We start from the raw sequence: 14,103 nt of genomic DNA, 5'->3' as shown, positions 1-14,103 counted from the left end.
CAGCACAGTGAATGAAGCAGTTTAGCTATTTAATAATAATAGCTAAGTCTAATATAGTATCAAGCCTATTAATAAAAATTTACTAATCAGTAATCACAGGAGATAACCCTTAGATTTACCACAAAGTTTGACCTATAGAATATCTGTGAAGAAATATCATTTAGTATTTTCAACTGCCTACATCAATTCAAACCAAGAACTATGTCTTTAATTTTACATAAGAATCACCATGTTACCAAAATACTTGTATGTACTAAAAAACAAATTTATTCTAGAAAGTACTTTAAATATATCCCAGAAATCTGTGCAAGCCATTTATCCTTAACATGTATAAAAAAATTGTACTGGTACAACTCCATCCCCTAATATAAAATAAATGATAATTAATGGGACCCAAATGAATGAAGCTCTACCTTAATGTAAAAAAAAAAAATACATTTGGAGAGAATAACGATCACATTTCCACATAAAAGTGACAGGGTTAGAATCAGAAAAGACATATTTAATTTCTGGTCCTGCCAACTACTAGCTCTGGGATCTAAAGCCAGTAGCTTATCCTTTTTAGATCTTAAAATATCTTCATCTATAAAACAGAATTAACTATATCAATTGAGTATGGATAAATAAATCAGGTATTTTAATATGATGAAGTATGGTATAAAAATTTGAGGAAATAAATCATTTCAAAAAATCAAAAAGTTTAAAAAAGGAAGAATTTATATAAACAGGGGAAGAGCAAGTAAACAGAATCAGAAGAATGATTTATGTCTGTATATAAGTATTATTAAAATGAAGATTTTAAAGACTTTAGTAAACTGATGAATGAAATGAGAACTAGAACAATTTATAAAATAATTGAAACACTGTAAAGGAACTCAGAAACATGTAAGAACTATGTTCAATACCATCATCATTCATGATTCCAGAGAACTAATGATAAATGTGCTATTTATAATAGAGAAGTGATGGATTAAGGGTGAAGAATTAGTCATATATATTTGTACACAGTCACTGAGGGACTTTTTTTTGTTTGACTCTGCATACTGTCATAAGGAATTTTCTTATCTGTCTTTTTAATGAGATGAGGAGACAAAATTTATTTGTTAGTTTAAAAAAATTGGGAGGTAGGAGATGGAAAGTTGCATATATTTTCAGATGAGATCATTGGATTAATAGTTTTACTTATTTCATTTTGTTATAAGAGACCTCACATGGAGTGGGGATAATCTTTTTTTTTTTGTTTGTAGTTAAATGTTTGTAATGTAAACACAAAATATTAATAAAACATTTTTAAAAGATATTATTACTTGGGTAACCTAATCCACAGGAATTATGTGAGGTGAGGGTTTTAAGAGATGCTTTATAAACTGAGTATTTATCATTAATATATAACATTGTATATGATATTTATAAGGGAAATAATTTAAGTTCTAATAGAATAATCAATTAATTTTGCTCCTTGAAATTTGACATTCTAGTTTTCAAGCTTTAAAATCTGAACTTCCTACTTTTTAGTCCTCAATTTATTTATATAAGATATTTTTATTGAATGAGTTAATAACATATTGTTTCATAAAAATTGGTTTTCTTGAAAATTAAAAATTAGCAACTTTAATAAGAATATTACAGACTATAAAAACTTTGATTTAGATAATGAAAGGTTAATATATTTCAGGATTTCTCATTTTTCCCTTTGAATCATCCTTTCAAATATGAAAGTAATGCAACTGACCCACTGTCTGTAGGACATGCTCTAGGGCTATTTGTTTTCCAGAAGGCATGCAACAACATTCTTTCAAAATTCTTTTTAATCACTTACTGGTGATCTCCTGGGTTAGATAACATTTTTAGATAAAATAATCCCTGTTGTCACAGAATTTATAATCTAGTAGTATAGGATGGATAGAAACTCAATAGGTGATCAGGACATTCAGAAATGTAGAACAACATGAACAATTGTATAGAGAGAGGAGAACTGAGGGAATGTGATGGAGACAAGGAGTAAACCAATTCAACTAGAATATGAAATGAGGAGAAGGGGGGTATAAGAGATAAGGATAGAAAGATAAGTTTGTGCCAATTTGGGAAGAACCTTGAATGTCAAGCAAATGAGTCTGAACTTAACCTCAATAAGAAATAGGAGACCAATGAAGATTTTTGAGCAGTAAGGCAACATGACTAGAACCATGTATAAGGAAGATTATTCTAAAAGCAGTAGGAAAGACAGTTTGGAGGGAGAAGGAGGAGATGCAGTAAAATTTGTATTCCAGTTGTCCTGGCAGATGGTAATGGAAGACATTACCAGTGGGGAAAAGAAGGGAGGAGGAACATGAGATATTGTTGCAAGAGAGATTATTAAAGTAAAATAGAACTTGGTGAAAAAAAACTGCATATAAAAACTAAAGAAGAAGAAAGAATAAAAGATAATTCCAATAATATGGAAGATACTGTGAATGCAAATAGCATAGGTAGAAAGAGTAAAGCAGGAATAAAAAGATTAAGTAGAAAAGTAATAACCTCAACTTGAAACATATAAATAGTTAAGTGACAGTGGGATTTTCAGGTGGGGAGGTCCTGTAGATAGTTGAAAATACGAATCTAAAATAAGAAAAACGTGTTTCAGTCTGGAAATATAAATTTGGGGAATTCCAAGCATAAAGGTAGCATTTGAATTCTTAAAAAGAATGAAATTGCAAAGGAGTGAGTTTAACAAGAGAATCAGAAGACAAAAGACAAGACCCTTGGAAAACAACTAGGTTAAAAGACAAGAGGATGATGATCCAGAGAAGTGCTTAGAAAGGTAGAAACAGGAGCTAGCAATGTCTTCAAAGACAAGATGGGAAAATAGGTCAATTAAAAGGAACTGATAAACAGTATCAAAAGTTGAAGAGAGGCTAAGGAGGATGAAGAATGAAAGTAGACCAATAGAATTTAAGTTCAGTTTGTTCAAATCCATTCATTTTCATCTGGGACTCTTTGTGATCAAAGGTTCAAAAATTTGTAAGTCAACTGGAGAGGGTTTGAGGGACAGTCTGTGGTCATGGAACTTAACATAACTGACTGAAGAGGAACTCAAACCTATAACTTTGATCTTAGTAGCACAACTACTAAGCATAGCTGAGCTAGCCAGCAATATATATGCAAATAATCATAAGAAATTACAATAAAAGACCAATTTAAATCTTCTTTACTGGTCTTCCACTTTCATTTTGCATTGTCAGATTCTCTTTAAAATACAATTAACATGGGGCGGCTAGGTGGTGCAGTGAATAGAGCACCAGCCTAGGAGTCAGGAGTACCTGGGTTCAAATCTGACCTCAGACACTTAATAATTACCTAGCCGTGTGGCCTTGGGCAAGCCACTTAACCCCATTGCCTTGAAAAAAATCTAAAAAAAAAATTTAAAAAATACAATTAATGGAGTATGGGATTTCGCAGATTACAGAATTAGCTATCCCTCCAATTTTTGCAGTGCCGACTACAAATCTGACAAGTAAAGGATACATCTCAGGAGCTTTCTACTGCAGACCTCTCTCCAAACTGACAAATCTACCTAAGTGGACAATCATTAAGCCCTAACTCTCACAGAAGTAGCTAAATGGCACATTGGACTTAAAGTCAGGAAGACCTAGGTTCAAATCCAGCCTCAGATGCTTACTGTGTGATCATGGGCAAGTCACTTAATATCTGTTTGCCTTAATTTCCTCATCTGTAAAATAAAAGGGGATAATAAAAAGAACTCTCTCAGGATTGATATAAAGATCAAATGAGAAAAGAGGTGTAAAGTGTTTTGCAAACCTTAAAGCCTTATTTAAATATTATTAATCCATTTTACCCATAAGCACTGTATAAGAGACTTTTGTCAAATATTTTGCTGAAATCTGTCTTTGAATCCAGATCCTAGGGGGCATTCCATTAGATATAATTTACTTTGCTTATCCCTAGACTTAAGACAAATGAATGGACCTTAGGCAGGCAAATTTCTGCTGAAGGCAAGGATGAATTTCCTGTAATTAGAGCTGTCTAAACATGAAATGATTTGCTATATGAAGGGAAGAGTTATCTATGAAAGATTTTGAAAGCAAATAGATTGACTACCAGAAAGTGTGGTAAAAAGAGAGATAAATTACTGTTTACTATTACATTAATGATCAATTTTTAAATTAAAATGCAAGCTTTTCTCCTTTTAGTTCCTCCTTTAAGGTCCAGTATCAATAAAAGTCTAATCATTCTCTGAAAGACCTGGTTGATTGATAAAATTGCCTGAACCCTTGGAGAGTAGGCTTTTCCATCTTGACCCCACCCAACTAGCAGACCTTATCTCCGTTTAGATGTAAACAGAATTCAGTTTAGGCAGTTCTTGCCCTGAGGAATTTGACCCCTGTCCTTGTAACCCTCCATTAGGATTTAAGGAGACCCATCTCATGAAGGAGAAAGTCAACCAAGGATGGAGATGGATTCCAGCTTGCTGCCCTGATTGCTGGAGGAAGCTGAGTCTCATGATCCAACCATATCCTCAGAAAGAGAAAGTGAAACTCTTAGTGAACCTCTTCATTAAATGTCCATCTATCAGGGGTGATTTTTATTGTCAGGGGCAGTTCCTTTTCTGAAAGTATATTAAAGCTTACATCCTCTTTATGGTTTTGTCTTTGGTTTTCCAAGAGAAATAGATGATCATTAATTTATTGATCATGACTGAGCCTAATTAATAAACATCATTAACTACCTAGAAACTGTCAAGTTTTTTCATTCATCACAAGAGGCTCTTAATGCATCACACATGAGACTGTATTAGATGAGCTGTGAAATATCTCTTAACTCTAAAGTTCTATGGTGTGATGAAATATGCATATTTAAGTTTTAATAATAGTGAGCAAGTATTTGATGAAGATACATGCCAAGCACTGGGCTATGTGTTAAGTGATGAGGTTTCTTTTATTTTATACTTTCCTCTGTGTCAGTTATGTTTTCAACTGTGTCACCTGTGATTAAAGATAAAGTTTCTATAAGCATTAAAAGAAACTCATATAGCTTAGTCTTTTCCCTGTAGGGGAATCAAAAGAAGCTGGGTGCAGTTTGAAAATATCATAGGTAATATAACCTGAAAGTCAATGAATAGGCTTTATGTTTAACAGATTCTTAATAACAATAGTTCAAAGAGTCTTTAGAGAAGCTCTATCTTTCTAGCCTACTCTCTATGCTTCCTGCTGCACACCCAAGAAGTTAGGAACCACATGGTCCAGCTCTGTGCTTTCTTGTTCTCTTTGGTTGTATATACTTGCTTCTGAAAACCACTTACTACTACTTTAGCCTAGTAGGGCTCTTTTCCCTCTGGGTTAGATTCAATAACTACTTTCACTTTCTAGTATTGCTCCTTATGCTTTTTCATTTTGGGACCAATATTTATATTCTAACAGTTGGCCTTGTTTGTTTCAGTTTTCCTACTTGGATATATTTGTTCATAACTCCCCCCTAGGGGAATATACCCTATTCCCCACTATCATGACCTACTTCCACATTTTGAAAGTTTATTTATCTTTCAAGGCCCTTCTCAAATGGAACCTCTTTTAGAAAGTTTTCTCTGACCTCTCTCACTTGAAATAAATTCTTCTCTTCAATACTCAGAGTACTTTAAAAATATTTTCCTATGTACTTATCAGGCACTTTTGTATTAGAGCTATTTATTTCTCATGTTTCTTATCTCTCTTAATAAACTGAAATCTTCATGAGGCTAGGGATTGTATCATGATTACACCAGCACCAGATGATGTTCATTAGCTTTAGGACAAATAAGCTTGGAAAACAGAGACCTGAAGCAAAGAAGCCTCTTAGTTGTTGGCAACACTAGGAATCTGTCCAAGTCTGCTAAATTCTCATTTGATTAAGGGCAAATTTCTAGTCTCAGAACTTCCCTTCCCCTTATATAATATACTGATTTTGTGGCAAATTAACTCAGTATTCTCATTAACAAGGGCTCGTAAAATTATGGATTTAGAGTAGGAAGGTATCTTAAAGGTTATCTACTTCAACTCCATTTTATAGATTAAAAAACCATGGACTTGAGAGACTAAGTGATAGAGGAAGAATTGTCAAATGTTTTGTTGAAATCTATCTTTGAATACAGATCCTGGTGGACATTCCTTTAGATATTACTTACTTTGCTTATCCCTAGAATTAAGACCAGTGAATTGAGGTTTGGGAGGCAGATTTCTGCTGAAGGTAAGGATGAATTTCCTATAATTACAGCTGTCTACATATGAAATGATTTGCTATATGAAAGGAAGAGTTATCTATGATAGAGGTTTTGAAAGAAAGGACTCCCTCCTTCCATTAAATGATTTTCAAGGTCCCTCCCAGTTTCAAATGTTATAATCTTATAGTATTAGTTGATGATTCTGATCCATTTCTTCCTAGGTATAATCTATCCACAGTCCATTTTACATTAATATTACCTAACCTTATTCTCATCTTTGAAAAACTGATATTTGTAACTTGAGGTAGCAGTCAGCAGGAGCCACTGACATACCCAAAGTGACTGACTAATTTGGGTTATTTTACTGTTCAAATTATCATCATTGGACTATTAAACTAACTGCAGTCTTTTATACTCAACCAATTATGAGTAATTGATTCAGGTATTTTACAATTGTGTTGCTATTTTCCATATTTATTGAATCTACTTAAAAATTTAAAAAGCAGGCAATTGTTGTTCATGCAAGTAACCTAACAAAATTGATAGAGAGTAATGCAAAAAATGGGGTAGCAAATCCCAAAATTCACCTCCTTCAAGGGGCATTTCTATTCCCCACCCCAATCCTTGCCCTAAACTATTAGTGCTTTCCCTTTCATGACATTGTATACATCGTGTTTGTGTGTGTGTGTGTGTGTGTGTGTGTGTGCGCGTGTGTGTGTGTGTTTAGCTGTTTGAATGTCTGTCTCCCTTATGGGTCTGTGACCACCTTCAAAATTAAGATTGTTTTTGCTTTTGCATTCTCAAGACTTAGTACAGTGTCTGGCACATAAGAGACACTTTAAAATATTTGCTTATTGACTGTGTGATTCACCATAAAACTAAACAGGAACTTTTCAACTAAATTGTTTAATCACTGCATATTAGGGGAACTTTATACTAAAATAAGAACTCTTTGGTATACTTCCATTTCACAAGGATCCTTCTCTTCTCTGAACTCCTACAGTCCTTATAGGAAATACCATAAAATTTAAGACTTCTTTGCTCTATAATTGCTTAATATGTTTTAAGTCTTTTCCCAATTAGTTCCTAATGAGGAGCTTTCAAGAGAGGATTGTCTTACACTTTTATTGATTACCATACTGCATCTTAAGTAAAGTACTGGGCATCCAGGAGGAATTCAATAGACTCTTATTTATGGAGTAATTTCCCTTACCTGGAACTTGAAGAAATTGTGATACCAAGTTTTTGCTGTTCTAGGAGAGCAGAAACTGAATGTTATAGAAATGAATTTCAATGTCTCTAAGAGATTGCCCAGTGAATGAAAGGGCATTATGACTAAAGATTAAGAGAGAAGAACTGTTATCCTTCTAGCATCCCTCATACCAAACTGAAAAGAGTTCAAGAGTTGAGTGGTATCTCAGTGGATGAAATGTCAGTGAATGTGTATTTCATCAACACTAGAAGGAGGAGAGACAAGAACTAAAATGAACTAACCAGAACAATTAAAACAATAGAAATAAAATGATCAACTAATTAAACCAAATGACTAATTGATTTAACCAATCAATCATTCAATAATCATTTCTTCACAAATTCAATAATTATCTTCTTCATGGAGGAAACAACATGTATATATTTACATATATGTATAAGATACAGTCTAAAAAGGGGCTTCTCCAATGAGGCTCCTTGTTGTAGCTCCTTATGATTCGATTACAAAGAAATATAATTTAGTCCCATGACACACATATGAAAAAAATTCTTTGAAAAAATGCTTAGAGATAATATTAAACTAGAGCAGGAACCTGCAATCTATTGACTGATTCCCTGAGAAAGACAGATGCTCATCAGATTGAAGCTTATGATTTTTATTTCACTGAGGACAGGGTGGCAAGATAGACAACAGGAAGAAATCATCAGATAGTAGCTTTCATTTCAGAAACAGAAGAGATTAGCCCAATTAGACTGTTTTTAAACAAACTGCCAAGTAATGCTGCTGCATCAAATATGGTAAATTTACCCACATTTAGTCTCTACTATCATGGTATGGTAAAAGCTGATTTATATAAATTGGGGGGTATTTTTTCAAAAAATTCCCAGGGAAAGACTTTGATAAAAAAGGAATAAATCCAAACACTCTACATAAAGTACATATAGCTTGGGAGGTCACATTTCTGTATTTTCAACTAAATTTCTAGTTACAGCTCCTAAATCCCTCCCTATTTTCATGAAGATTTTATGGGATCATGGAATCACAGAGAGGTTAAGGGGAGCTCAGATGCCCTGAAGTCCAACCCCATCATTTTACAGATGAATTAACTAAGGCATACAAAAGTTAACTGACTTGTCCGAAATCCCATGGATAGTATGCATCAGAGATGAGACTAGTTGTTCTTGTTGCTGTTCAGGCATGTCTGACTCTAGGTAACCCCATGGGTCACACAGACTCTGGACTTTTTCTTGGCAGTGGATAAAAGCAGATAGAGTTTAAGTGACTTGCCCAGGGTCATACAGCTAGTAAATATCCAAGACCAGATTAGAACTCAGATTTTTCTCATTTCAAGTCCAGCATTCTATTCACTCATTCACTCAGCTACCTAGCTGGTTGGAAGTATTTTAGTCTCCAGAAGCAATGATCTTTTTCTACTTTACTACAGACAGACAGACACACACACACACACACACACACACACACACACACACACACAGAATTTTGGCCATAGTACTCACCTGAGGGCCCTCCGTTCTGTGTAATCAAAATCATAGCTCTGCACAGAGTCATTACAAGAGTCCCGAGAGCTGCCCTGAAGAAACAGCTGCTGTTGCAGCTGGGCTGGCACTGAGAACTGGTGAACTGAGGCATTCGGTTGGGAAGTAGTATGATATGGAGGAGGAATGCTGTTGCTGGTCTCACTGCGATAGTCACTGTCTCGATCATCCACAGCACTGTCAGGGTCCTCAAAAGCTGAGGAAAAATTGCAATTAGTCCACAAACACTCTGGCCCCAGGCCTTCAAGACTTTCTTTCTCCCAACTCATTTAGTTATAAGCTGAGCCATGAGAATAAATAATGGTGAACTTAGAGACCACTTAATACACAACAAACCTCTTCTTGTTGCTCCATACTTGGTTCCTTTTTCATTTTACTCCCTAATTATTAAACATGACTAGAGATTTTATTTGATTTCACTCCTAGTTAATGGATGAACTTCAGAAACTTCATTTAACACTATCAAATTCTTCTGAGATTATACCTCTGCAGGTACCATAATTCTTACAAAAATCTAAATTTTAGTTGTCAGAAACAAGATTAGTAGAATCTCCTAATGACTTTCCAACTAATAAGATTTGACATTTATGAAAGGCTTTATAGTTTGCAAAATGAACTGCTTAGATACCTCATTTTATTGGTATAACTATTTTTGTATAATTATTGTAATATAGCATTATTATGATAACAGAAGTATTATTGTCCCAATTTACACATAAGGAAACAGATTTAATATAATACTGGGAAATCAGAATCAGTATAATGTAGTAGGAGAATGGTATGAGGAGGAGTATGGGGTCAGCAGCTATCAGTTCAAATCTATCTACCTTGTATGGATCTCTTTTCTGGGACTTACCTATATAGTGAAGGGGCCAGAATAAATGTTCTAAGATCCCTTTCAACTCAAAATCATATAGCCTCATGCTTGGCCTCAAAAGTAATGTTAATGAAAGAACCAGGACTCTAATTCATATTGTCTGATTTCCAGTTTTGTGATCTTTCCAACAAACCATATACACTCTCCTTTTAAAACAAGAAAAGTTTGCAGGAGAAAGGAGTGGTGAGAGATGGTGAGGGGTGGTCTTTCCTTCCTACACTGGTCCTTCCTACACTTTTGTTGGTATAGAAGAAAAGGGAGAGAGTTTTTGGTTTTACATCTTTAAAAATTAAATATCACTGTCTGGACAAAGGACATTTTCTTCTATTTAGATGTTTGTTCCCCATTTCTCCTGAAGATTTTTAGGGTAATCTCTTTTTTAGCAATCATGGACCCCATTGCTGACACCTAATCATAAATCAACACAATATTACTAGCATGGGAAGACTTAATCATCTACAGTAGCCCTTAATCATTTCTGTCATTAGTTCCCCTTTCCCAGAATGTTTTTACCTATATTTTACCTATATTTACACCTTAAGGAAATGCTTACTTTAGGTTAAGAGATTAGTAAAAAGATGTAATTTTCTTTCTCATCTAACTTCACAGACCTAAAATTCTTCCTGAGCTTCTGGACTCCAGACAAAATTACTGAACAATCTCTGATGTATAGGGAATTCACTTCACTTTGCACTTTTGTTAAGACATCTTCCATTTCAGTGATGACTACCTTTATCAAGCATAAATTCATGCTATTTACAAGGCTTCTCCTGATTTTAATATTCAGAGAACTATTAAAAAGTGAATAATCTTGACATATACAAGAGAGACTCTAGGAAGAAAACCTTCAGCATTTTGTTTTTCTATACCAAGACTAATGCACTCCCTTTTGGTTCTAAATTATTGACAAATGATGTACAGAAAAGGGAACTTTGTTCTCTGCACCTTTAGCTTAATTATGAAACAGTAAAGATGTAAGTCTGCTACAGAGAACTATTTGCAAAAATCACTGAGAATTTAGTTACATAAGGTGGCAATCATTAATGTCATATTGATCACTTTTGGCTTTAATATTTAGTACACTTTAGGGGAGAAATAATAAAATCTCTGTTTTCCCCCAATTCCTATTGTTAGTACCACAGTACATAAATCCAATTTATAAGTATTTATTGTATATCTACTATGTGTGCAAGGCATTGTGCACAATGGTCAAGCATTGCAAATAGACAGTGAGTTAGGTTCAGAATTAAGTTAGAGGAAGAAAAGAATAGGCTACATTGTTCTTGGGACACAAAAAAAAATTCTTCTGGAGATCACATATGGCTGTGAATCTTGTAACACCATAATCTCTGAAAAATCAAAGATGTGAGTAACTCTGAAGACAATGGAATGATGCATGAAGGGTTCATATACAAAAAAGAAGTGGCATAAGGAATATTATCAAGGCAATGTAAGCCTGAAAAAAAGAGATGGACTGGTCATCAGCTCAAGTTTTGCACTAGTACCAAGAGAGTGTAAAAAGAACTAAAGACAGACCTCCAATACACTTGGATGAGGAAGAGGACAGCATTCACAAGGTGCTTAAACACTTACAATGCTCTATATAGATATCATCTCATCTTATCTTCACAAGGATGCAGTGAAGTAGGTGCTATTATTATGCCCATTTTACAAATGAGGAAATTAAGACAGAGGAAGATTAAATGACTGGCCATGAGTCACATTTGCTAATATCTGGGGTTGAATTTGAACTCAGGTCTTCCTGACTACAGTGCTAGTGCTCTAATTACTGCCTTGTGCCACTTAGCTGAGAGGACATAAACAGTAATAAAAGTGCATACAGGCAAAGATAGTGCTTCCTATAATGCTCATATCAAATGAAATTTATAAGAGCTACTGAAATTTGTTTTAAGTAAAAACCTGACAGACACAGAAGGACTGTGAGGGCTCCAAGAGGTACAATAGTTCAAACTAAGACCTAAGGATTCAGACTAAGAGATCTAAAATTTGAAGAACAGAAATCTCATTGCTTTTCGTTCTTTTTTAATTTTCATGTCTTCCCTCAGAGAATATCTAGGATTTATTCCCTTTATAGCTGTACATAGTTGTTTGCATGTTATCTTCCCCATTAGATTCTGAGTTCTTGAGAGCAGGCCTGACTTTTGTGGCTTGTTTTTTTGTATCCTCAGCACTTTACACTGTGTCTGAAATGTAGCTAGCATGTAATACTTGTTGCTGAGACTTGACTTGTCCTCAAACCCTAAACTCAGCTCAGAAAGAATCATCTTTCTTTCACTGTACTCAGAGAAAGAGCAGCTCTGGGCTGAAGGGAGAAATGGAAAAAGAAATGTAAATTAAATCATTCAAGATGATGTTGAAAACGTGGCCAAGTTTACTTGACAACAAAGATTACTATTCAATAGAATTTTCTCTGCTTCTCACTGACTGCAAGGGGTGAAATTAAAATTAACAACCTTTGCAAATGTGTCAGCTAAAATTCACAACAGTGAGACTTAGTCCTGTGCAAAAATAAAGACTGATTATATTGTGTTTTAAGGCAACTCGACATAAAAGTTCCTTGTCACTCTTAAAAAGGAAGCCATCTCTGACACCATCTTTAACATCTGCTACTAATCTGTCTGAGAATAATGGTCCCAGGCAGTTGTTCCTCTTTGGCAGGTTACTAGTTAAGAATTAGAGTAAAGAATAGGGCAGACATAACACACAAAAAAAAGAAATGTCCACAAAAAGTGCAGACACACCACCAAATAAAAAAGAATGCCCACAAGACCCATTTTTACCACCACCTAGATAACCACAGATAATAATATTTTTTTTAGGTTTTTGCAAGGCAAATGGGGTTAAGTGGCTTGCCCAAGGCCACACAGCTAGGTAATTATTAAGTGTCTGAGACTGGATTTGAACCCAGGTACTCCTGACTTCAGGGCTGGTGCTTTATCCACTGCGCCACCCAGCCACCCCTGACAGATAATAATATTAACTAAAAAACAAACATCAAATCTAAGAAGGGCATGAAAAGCTGTAAGACAAATCTGTATGACTCATCCCAATAGGACTGTCTGACATGTAACAGCAACTGTGTGAAATTCTTTTGTCAATCACCTAAAGGGACTCATTCTGACAAGTTGGGCCTGGATCTAAATAAAGGTAATTATAGATTTTTAAATGGAAGTTTAGTTTCTATGATATCTTCAGCCATGCATTCTTCCTACATGTACTGTTAACTTGTGGATGGAGAATACTTTATTGATGTGGGACACTCATAAAAGTACACAGTTTCATTTTGTTTTCATTCATTGAAAACAAAGGTCTAGCCTTCAAGTCTCAAGATTAACTCTTGGTCCTTCCAAATGCACACAGGTCAAATTGATTGCTCTCAGAGAAGATAGCAACAACCTTCTGCTCCTGACTATACCATTAGGAAATTCTTAATAACCATCTACTGAGTAAATTACCAGCTCCTTTCAGCAAAAAATAGTTGCAGCAAAATAAATGAGATTTCAAAAAAAATGGAAAAAATTTTAAATTGCCACTGAATACAAATCATCATAATTTGGCAATTATAGAGCTCATATTGTTTACAAAGCACTTTGTTTCATGGGCTTGATGGCTAACATAGAACTTAAAGGTTAGCTAAGAGTGCAATGAGGTCAGGAGGTCAATAATGACCACTTCCAAAAAAGAAGAGGAGAAAAAACTGTAGGGAGGGTAAGACCCTTAGGATTATCTCAGTGATTAATACAGGTGAGAAAGGAAAGAAGCAAGGCTTCCCTTCTCATGGCTGTTCCCTTTTTATTCTAATTCTCCTTCTTCTACAGCAAAAGGGTAAAGTGGGGCACAATGATCACTAATTGAGATGTCATGGTATCTGTGGGAATTGACTCTCTCTTGTTCAAAAACCTTGTGCTTCCTGTAAGGAATGTTAAAAATGGGTGGCTTTTCATCTCATTCATCAATGTCCTTAAAAGAGAAAATTTAGGTGGACAGCCTTTCAGGTCTAGGTTGGGAATACCTCTTCCAGCTTTATTTCTTCCTATACAATATGCAAAGCATAAAGTATATGTCATTATCCATCAATGTGTTAGATGCACAGTGAAGAGGTTGACTGCAGTGTTGCTGTTGTTTGTTTGTCCTTCTCTAGGAAGACCATGATATCAGGGAGATGAGGCCATGAAATGCAAGTGAGTTGGATTTAAGTGATGGGGTGCTGTGCAAAGTCATCAGTCTTACTTTTTCCTCCAGA

General features: G+C 34.8%; 1 protein-coding gene across 4 annotated transcripts in view; it reads right to left on the bottom strand.

Annotated features, from left to right (window-relative positions):
• The window catches only part of LOC141495153 (protein unc-13 homolog B), a 369,137-nt gene that overhangs the window by 144,137 nt on the left and 210,897 nt on the right, over positions 1 to 14,103 (bottom strand). For all 4 annotated transcript variants that reach the window (XM_074196148.1, XM_074196150.1, XM_074196149.1 and 1 more), the window contains one exon: positions 8,924 to 9,158. In XM_074196148.1, coding sequence (XP_074052249.1) covers positions 8,924 to 9,158 — 235 coding nt within the window. The remainder of the gene's footprint in view (positions 1 to 8,923; positions 9,159 to 14,103) is intronic.

This window comes from Macrotis lagotis, chromosome 8, assembly GCF_037893015.1.
Source record: "Macrotis lagotis isolate mMagLag1 chromosome 8, bilby.v1.9.chrom.fasta, whole genome shotgun sequence".
Classification (NCBI taxonomy): Eukaryota; Metazoa; Chordata; class Mammalia; order Peramelemorphia; family Peramelidae; genus Macrotis; species Macrotis lagotis.
Note: the sequence above shows the minus strand (reverse complement) of the source record. Positions and strands in the feature narration are given on the sequence as shown.